This window comes from Bison bison, unplaced genomic scaffold (genome assembly GCF_000754665.1).
Source record: "Bison bison bison isolate TAMUID 2011002044 unplaced genomic scaffold, Bison_UMD1.0 scf7180017864173, whole genome shotgun sequence".
NCBI lineage: Eukaryota > Metazoa > Chordata > Mammalia > Artiodactyla > Bovidae > Bison > Bison bison.
Genome location: NW_011494745.1, coordinates 359,366 through 368,018, shown reverse-complemented (window position 1 = coordinate 368,018; position 8,653 = coordinate 359,366). Strand labels below are relative to the sequence as shown.

Below are 8,653 nucleotides of genomic sequence, written 5' to 3'. Positions count from 1 at the left end.
CCCTTCAGGCGATAAAAGCTGAAGCTCCCTGATTGTCGGGGTGGGGGTGGTGGTGTGGGGCGTCTGCCTTTGGAGAGCATCTGGCATCCCCCCAAAAGCAAACTTTCCCTTCCACTGACCTGGCCTCTTTACCAGCTTCGGAGAGGCAAGCAACTGAGGCTGCTGTCAGTCACGCGGCTCCCCCCCGCCCCCCACCACCGCAGCGTCAGGGCAGACAGGGACCACGTGGGTCGGGGAGGATGCCCTGGGCTTCTTCCCTTCCTGCCTCCCTCACGGGCCTCCCAGCCTTCTCCAGCAGCAAGGAGGGGCTGCCCCTGGTCCCTTGCTTTCCCCTGGGTTTCGGGGAGTCAACGCCCTGCCCTCGGGCCTCAGGCCACTCTCAGCCTCAAGGCCACTAGAGAAAGTTCCATCTGCTCCTGATGGCATTCGAGGAGGCGTCTTCACTGTTCCCGCTGTGCAGATGATAGAACTTCCTTCAACATGTTTGCAAAACGCTGCGTGTGCCCCGCTCTGGAGACACAGTGTGACCCCTCAGGGAATCTAGGGGCGCACGTGGGGAATATGGTGTTGGGGTCGCCTCTGATGCTCACCAGGGCGATGGCTGGCAGGGGAGCCCTGTGAGATGAAGACGGGCAGGAGGAACGGAAGCCGTGGAGCAGAGAAGACAAGGCTGGGCGGGGGAGGCTGAGGGCTGGGAGGCGGCTGCAGCCCGAGCCAAGGGGCTTAGAAGCAGGGGCTGGGACTGCAAGCTTGGGAGCTTTCTAACCTCTGGGGTCCCCTGATGTTGGGAGACGCAGAGGGGAGCAGCTCATGGGTCGTGCTGGGGTTGTAGTCACTCGTGGGGCCCTGCCTATGGGACTGAACTTTACAAGCGGCTCCTCGTTCAGTTTTCAGTGAGAGGGTTTGCAGTCATCCCCTAGTGGGGCTTCCCTATGGCCCCTGAATTCTTTTTAAAAAATGCTATTAATTATTTGGCTGCATAGGGTCTCAGTTGGGTTTCCCAGGTGGCTCAGGGGGTAAAGAATCCGCCTGCAATGCAGGAGACGTAGGTTCGATCCCTGGGTTGGGAAGATCCCCTGGAAGAGGGCATGGCAACTGACTCCAGTATTCTTGTCTGGAGAATCCCGTGGGCAGAGGAGCCTGGTGGGCTACAGTCCATAGGGTCGCAAAGAATCGGACACGACCGAAGCGACTGAGCACGCACACACGCAGGGCCCCAGTTGCAGCACACGGGGTTCTAGCTATGGTGTTCCACCGTAGCTGCCTCAAGACACCTGGGATATTAGTTCCCTGACCAGGGATCGAACCAGTGAACCACGGTCCTCTGCATTCGAAGGCAGGTTCTTAACCACTGGACCACCAGGGACGTCGCCGGTGCCCGAGTTCTGAACGCTGTCTTGAGTGGGAGGGAAAGGGTGGTGACCACCAGCGCTGGCTGAGGGCGCCTCACCTACCTTGCTCTTCCTGCCTTGTTCCGGGCAGCGCCCTGAGTAACGAGCCATTAAGAGTTCTCTCTGTGCTTCCGAACCGCTCCCTGGAACACCATGCCTCTGTGGAAGTCTGCAGCGGGGTGAGCTTTACTTCCCTCGCCCTGCCTTCTGTGTTTTCAAATGGGAGGGGTATCATCGAGGTCTCAGGAGAGAAGGCGGCTCATGGAGACGTCCCACCTGCCATCTTGTATCCCAGCAGAAGGGAAGGGAATGATTATGGAAAACAGGGACGTCATCCAGAAGAGCGGGGACATCGTCCAGAAGAGCTTTATTAGCGGGCTGCGGCCCTTGGAGCCAAGGTAGGGAGGGAGGTCCGACAGAGCACCTCTGCGGCTGTGGTGCCCTCGCCCGGGTTGGGGCCACGGGGGCCACACACCCCCTGGACCTCCGTGTGCCTGGCCGTGGAACGGACACGCCTCTGTGTGTCCAGCAGTGAGATGACCGGCCTCTCCTGTCCTTAAAATCTGGGAACCTTTGGGTGAGAAGCGGAGTTCAGATGGTCACCATCACTGCAGGATCAGCACAGCATGCTGAGGAGGCAAGAATCCTTACTCACCACCCAAAGGGACTGCTGTGGTATCATCCTCAAGTTACACACAGAGGAGCCCAGGCCAGGGGTGGGGCACCGACTCGCTGAGCTGCGCGCATGCTCTGACCCTGGATCACCCCTGCGGGGTCCCCGGCAGGGTCCCGCCCCCGCGGGGCCCTGGTCCTTGTCCTGCTGGCCTCGCCCCATCACCCGGGAGAGTGGCCCTCGGCTCAGGGACGTCTCAGGAGGAAGAGCCCAGGGCCCAAGGGACGACTGTCCGGCCTCTCTCCTTCTCCTCCTCCTGCCTCACGGCTCCTTTCTATGCCCAGGCAGGGTTCCCCCTCCGAGTTGAATAACAAGCGGAAGCATTCCAGTGCCCCCTCGGGGCATGCAGGCAGCTGGAGAAGGGGGGGTGTTCATTTCCGGAACAGAGGGGCCGAGTCTGTCTCCAGAGGCCAGGGCTGAGGAGACGGGATGGCACTGAGCCTCCAGTTCTTGGCACTGACTCTGCTGCTCTGACTTCTTCCCTCGCGTTCCTGGTTCATTATTTATAGAGCGGGAGGCGGGCGGCAGCTCCCTGGCAGGTGGGATGTGCAGGTTGGAAGTCCGGGCAGTGTCCTGTCCTGTCCACCTCCCAGGAGTCATGGAGGAGATCGGGAGGGTATGAGGGTGTGTGTGTGTGTGTGTGCGTGTGCGCGCGCGTGCCCGCAGGCATCAAATGAGTCTCTCAGGAAGGTGTGAGCTGGGCCTAGGGAAAGGGGGGCACGCCGGGAGCCTGAGAAATGGCAACAGTCACCAGCTTCCCGAGTCACCCAGCCCAGGCACTGCCATGTGTCACCTCCTCCCTCCAGAACCCTCAGAGGTGGCATCGTCCTGATACGGGGGCTGAGATGTGGAGACGGAAACTGACCTGTCTGAACCCCACTCCTGTTGGGGTCAGAGCCAGGCTTCTGACCAGGTCTCCCCATCTGGGGAGATGGGCGCGGGGCAGGCAGAAAGCAAGCCATGGGATCCCACGCCCCTCTCTGTAAACTGGATCAATTCCCCCCTCTGACCCCATGCGCCCTTTTAACGGCTTTACATGATGGACGTCTTTGGAAGCTTTGACCTGAGGCTGAACGTCATGAAGCAAAGTGAGAGGCCGTGCAGATGGGGGTCTTGGTGTGGGAGAGCCAGTGCAGGGCTGCGATGGGCTGGGGGCGCCTGCAACCCCAACAGGCCCTTCCCGGGGCGGAAGGGGCACCCCAGAGGCGGGAGGCCCTCACCCCTGCTTTCCAGGCTGTGGGCTTCCTGCACGAAGGCCCCGGGAACCAACCCCAGGCCGGGCACTGGCTGGCGTGTCTGGGCACTCAAGCCTCAGGGATTGTCTCCTTCCTTCTTAGGTGCCCGCGGGATCCAGAAAAGGGGTCGGCTTTTAGGAAGTCCTCCCCCACCCACCACCGCAGAGGAGACTGCGCGTTACGAGCTGGGCCCAGAAAAGGCACGAGAAAGACCCAGGAGTCCTCACTGAGACACCTCCGTGCACCTGGGGCGGGTTAGGAAGCCAGGGATGGAGGGGCGGGAGCCACAGGCAAGCAGCTGAGGCTCAGGCCAATACGTGTGTGCGTGCATGTGTGTGTGTGTGCGCGGGTGTGTGTGGAGTCGATCAGGTGATCAGGCGGCATGTTGCTGTACGTACATAAGAGGAGTAATTGACTCCTGTCACTCACGCCCTAGGTGAAGCTGTGCATCTGGTCTACCTGGCAGGGCTAATATGGAAGCGATTCAAGTCAAGCATTAACCTCAAAGCACTAAAAATCCTTTCAAATCCTCCTGAGTTGGAGCCACAGTCACCTTTCTTTGCCTGACTGCCTGGCCTCTTAACGGTTTCTCCTGTGTCCACTTCTGCCCACGCCAATCCCTGGGGTGTCAGCCAGGGCTTCCCACCTCTCCCCCTACACACACACACACACACACACACACACACACACACACAGAGGTTGAAACGCACCAGAAGCTTCCATCACAGTCCATCACCCCTCTGCAGCAGTGAAGGATCGGAGGTCCAGCCTCCGCCTGTGGCTGCAGCCCCGTCCTCCACCATCCTCTCCTTGGCTCCCTCTGCTCCAGCCACCAAGACCCCTTCTCGTCCCACATTCACCAGGCTCTTCCACCTGGCAGAGCCGGCCTTCTCTGTCTTGAACCTCCTTCCTCCCCTTCTCGCATATGGTGGCTCTGACTCATCCTTCAGCTCTTGGCTTCAAAGTCTCATCTCCAGAAAGCCTTCCCTTACTTCCCCGGCTGGGTCAAAGGCAAACCTCTCGGTACCCGCGACCCTTGGGGCACTGGGTGCCCCTTCTTCAATCCCGAGCCACAGCTGCCATTTTACATCTGCTCGTGGAGACGGTCTGATTAGCATCCATCTCTGGCCGGGTCAGCTCCATGGGGGTGAGGACCCGTCCCGCTTGGGCCCACTGTTCCCGTCTCCGTGTCAGGAGAACACGCTCGATACACTCCTGCTACCTTCCTGACCACAGACGGGCGTCCGGGCTCAGGTGCACAGAGATGCGGCTGAGACCAGGGGCTGGGCTGAAGAGAGCGCTGATGGAACTGCCAGGCGCTGCTCCGTGGGGAGCTGTCAGACTGGGAGACGGATGGGGCTGGATGTCAAGACGCCAAAGTGCCTCTCCTACCCGCCCAGCAGGCCGGCCTGCAGCACTGAGAATGGGGCGCTGGACTGGATCAGGGAGGGGGAGAGACAAGGGCGGTGGGGGGCGTGGGCTATGGAGCCCGCTGGGTCTCTCCTCCATCAGCCTCCAGCCTGGAGCCCACGGAGCCAGGCCAGGCTGGAAGGTGCTGAAGTAGCTCTGTGCTCACCTGGACCAACAGACCATTCAGCGGCAACGAACCACAGCCGTGCACACACAGGCGAACGTGGAGCCTTAAGAACCAACTTTGAGCCAGGCACCGGAGATGCCGACGGAGAGCACGTGCAAACATCCTATCTCGTGAAACCCCCGTGTGGGAACAGAACTTCATTTAAAGCCATTTAATCTCATCCCAAAGCTTGAATCCCTCCTCTCATGTCTCCGCGAGGAGACTGCATGTGCAGCCTCGTCTACACACCGCATGAATGAAACCCACTGGTTCTCAGCACGCGTGTGGAGCTGCTAAAAATTTTCTTCATCCACGGCCACCCGTCTTTCCACGCGCTACTCCAGCCTGGCGGGCCAGCAGGTCCCCTCCAGCAGCCCCAGCCCGCACGCACACGGGTCTCCTTTGACCTCCCGGCACAAACTCCTGATGGTCATCGGCGGCTTTCTGTCTCCCACACACAGACCCGTTGTCTCAAGGAACAGCACGAGGCTAGAGACCCACATGCCAGGGAAAAAGAAACAGACCTCCGAGGTTTCTGTCCCGCTTTCCCAATTTGAACGACCATGAGAAGGACAGAACCTGTGTTTCCCCCCGGCCATTGTCTGTTTCATGAACCTTTGTGTGTACTTTGTATGTACACATGTATACGTGTGTGTACGTGTGTACATTGTGCATCTGCAAGAGGGGGGGGCCAAGAGCGGGTGTTTGGACCTCCCTGGCTCTTAAGCAACTCCCAGGATGGATTCTGGGGCATGAATTCAGGCAGACGTAGGGCACTGATGCTCTCTGACAAAGGGGAGTATTTCTGGTCCTTGAGGGGGGCGGTCCCCTATGTCATGCTCAGGAAAGCCTCCTTTCTCTGCAGTATATCTTCCCTGGAGGGGTGTTTGCACTCGTTTCTGCCTGCCGCCAGTCCCCCCACAGGGGCAGGGTCCCCAACTCTAACGCCCTCCCTCCCTGTCCTGCGCTCAGAGAACGAGGGCTCCCCTTCCGCATTCTCGCAGCATCTTGCCCAGCCCGCCCCTTCTCTGTGTCCTCTCCGCCATCCACCTGGTCAACCTGTCGCGGATTCCCTTGTCTCATTGCCTTCCCCTCCCTTCCCCTGGCTCCCTCATCTTTCTGAGACCCCTGAAGAGTTGATTGAAGGCAATGGGAAGATGTGTGTGTGTGTGTGTGGGGGGGTCTGTTCTCTGGCTGGGGCTGGGGCTGGGGCTGGGGGAGAGGAGAGAGGGAAGGGGAGATGGTGGAAGGGCAAGAGCTCCCCTCCTCGGGGTGATGGCCACGGTCCAACTCGGGAGGGTTTAGTGGGAAAAGAACTCCCCGATGACGGCAGTGGAGGACAGCGCCTGGGACAGGTCCCCACAGATGAGGCTGCTGCCCCCCAAAAGGGGAGACACTTAGGCAGCTGGGCAGCAACACTGAAGGGAGGCGGGGGAGGATGGGACCCGGGAGTGGCCCTCGGGGTCACTAGGACCTCAGGTTTCTAGGTCCTGGGGGCCAGAGACTCACCCCACGAAGTAGGAGATGATGAGAAGCTGAACCGCTCGGTTGATGATCCCAATGGTCCAGCTCTTCACGACCACCGACTTGGTGGTCTCGTAGGTGAAGAAATCTGAGATGCAGTTCATGCTGAGAGAATGACCCCTCAGGAGAGACCCGATGGTGGACTCAGGAGGGAGGGGTCATCCGGATGGAGGCTGGGAGGGGGGGCGGCTTAGAGGGGGCTTGAGGAGCCTGTTCCTTTAAGTCAGGCAACCCTAGCTCAGGGCTCAGCTTCTCTCTGCTCTCAACCCTGTGGGCTGCCAAGAGTCCAAGGCCAGGGTGGGGGACCCCCTTTTTGTTGGTCTCCACCCCACTCCCCTATGATGTCACGGCAGGGGTGGGGTCTCCAATCCCAGGCTCCTGATTGCCTGGGATGCAGCTGGCTGGGGCCCTCTGGGACTTATGCTTTATCTGCACTCTGTCTACCGCTTCGGTTCTGTTCTCTTGTGCTGCGTCTCCATCCCAGCTCACCAGCTGCTCCACGCTCTCCTGAAAGCCCCTTGCAATACCCCACCCCACCCACCTAGCAGCCTGCTTGGGCTGAGTTTATTCCTGTCTTCCTATAGCGCTCAGTCCTACAGACACCCCGCTCTTTTCAAGAGCTGCCATCAACAGCGTGGGTTGGGGGAGGGGTGGTCTCCTGAACCTTTCTCCTGGTCTCAGGGGAGAGGGTAACTAAAGAGTCACTTAGTTTCTATTTCCTATTCATCCTGGCAGTGGCTGAAGTTCTACTTCCAGCATTGCATTATAACCCTGGGTGTTTTTTTTTTGGGGGGGGGGGGGTTTTTTTACTGTCAATGTATTTATCTGAATCATCTGTTTGATTACATGCTCCTGGAAGCTTGGAGCTGTTTCCATCTTGCTTGCTAGTTTCCTCAAATCCTACCACTGTGTCGGAGCTCAATGCGTATTTATTGAATTTAGTTGAATTTATGTTGCTAGAGAGTGTGGGAACAGCCATCACCCAGAGGGTAAAGCCATGAGTTTTGGGAACAACGGTGCGTTTACTTTGTCTCTTGTCCCAGGATCAAAGCTACTGGTGTAACCACAGGTCAGACTGTCAGAGAAATGTTCAAGTTTCAACATTCTGCCCTAATGTCTCCATGCACGACACATATCGTCAGTCATTCTGAAATAGAGTCACGGTGAGGATGACAGAGGAGAGCTCGACCGTGGTAGGTAGATCTGTCTTCAGCTCTGTCGCCAACTGAGACCCCAGGGCTCCTCCCCTAAGGGCCTCAGCTTTCCCCATCTGCAAAAAGAGGTTGGAGCATAGAAACCCAGACATCTCTCCCAAGTCCGGCCGCCTCTGATTTTGCAAGATGCACCCCAGGACTCTAGAAGGTGGGGGTGTGGGGGTGGCTGGCTTCCGCAGTCCCAGGGTGATAAGCTTTCAAAGCAGTTGTGGCTCCGTGATGAACCTGACACCAGCGCTTGAACTTGGCATGGCCGCTGGCCAGCCCCTTCCAGGCAATTCACAACTTGTAGGGGCTGCTGGAAGTTTCGGGGGTGCAGCGAGCTCATTTGCAAAAGGACCCAGTCCTCTCTGGACAGGGGAGTGTGGTGCAGTCACAGCGACATCAACGCCTGCATTCTCCTGGAAGCCAGTGGGAGGGGGCACTTCTCTGCACAACTCTTCCAATCTTTTCCTTCTTGGGTCAGACTCCTTTCGGCTTTACGGAAACCACTATTGTACAGGAGATACACGCCCTCATTGCAAGGGCCACGCGCTTCGGGGCCCAGTCTGATAAAAAACACTACGCAAATTCTCTTCTAAAAAGCCTAGGCGTCTTTAGCGTTTAAGGGGCCCCGTTTCCGGGCCCGAGGGTCGGGGGCAGCGCGGCGGGCGGGCGGACCGGGGGTCAGCGGTCTCGCGGGCGGGCGGGGCCGGGTACGCCCCGCGGGGTCCTCCGGCGCTGCCGGCGCTCTAGCCGGGCGCCTCGCGGGCGGCGCCTCTCTAGCCGGCCGCCGTCTCTGTGGCCAGCGCTTCCGGTGGCGGGACGCGGGGCCGCGCACGCGGGAAGAGCCTGCTCAGCGCCCCTGCCCGGCCCCCGCCCGCGCCGTCCCCCCGCCCCGGTGCGCTTATGGTCTGGGTGCCGGCGGCCACGAGGCTCCGGCCCTAGGAGATAATTTAAAAAAAAAAAAAGAAATGAATGAAAATGAAAACACAACAACCCAAAACCTGTGGGACACTGTAAAAGCAGTTCTAAGGGGAAAGTTCATAGCAATACAGGCA

At 59.2% G+C, this 8,653-nt stretch overlaps 2 protein-coding genes across 2 annotated transcripts in view; one reads left to right on the top strand and one right to left on the bottom strand.

Moving 5' to 3' along the window:
• The window catches only part of P2RX3 (purinergic receptor P2X, ligand-gated ion channel, 3), a 32,829-nt gene extending 26,326 nt beyond the window's left edge, over positions 1–6,503 (bottom strand). The window contains exon 1 of the mRNA XM_010842230.1: positions 6,385–6,503. Coding sequence (XP_010840532.1) covers positions 6,385–6,503 — 119 coding nt within the window. The remainder of the gene's footprint in view (positions 1–6,384) is intronic.
• Positions 6,504–7,396: 893 nt separating this feature from the next.
• Positions 7,397–8,653, top strand: part of LOC104990236 (FACT complex subunit SSRP1-like) — a 10,999-nt gene continuing 9,742 nt past the window's right edge. The window contains exons 1-2 of the mRNA XM_010842229.1: positions 7,397–7,415; positions 8,349–8,493. Of these exons, the coding sequence (XP_010840531.1) occupies positions 7,397–7,415; positions 8,349–8,493 (164 nt within the window). The remainder of the gene's footprint in view (positions 7,416–8,348; positions 8,494–8,653) is intronic.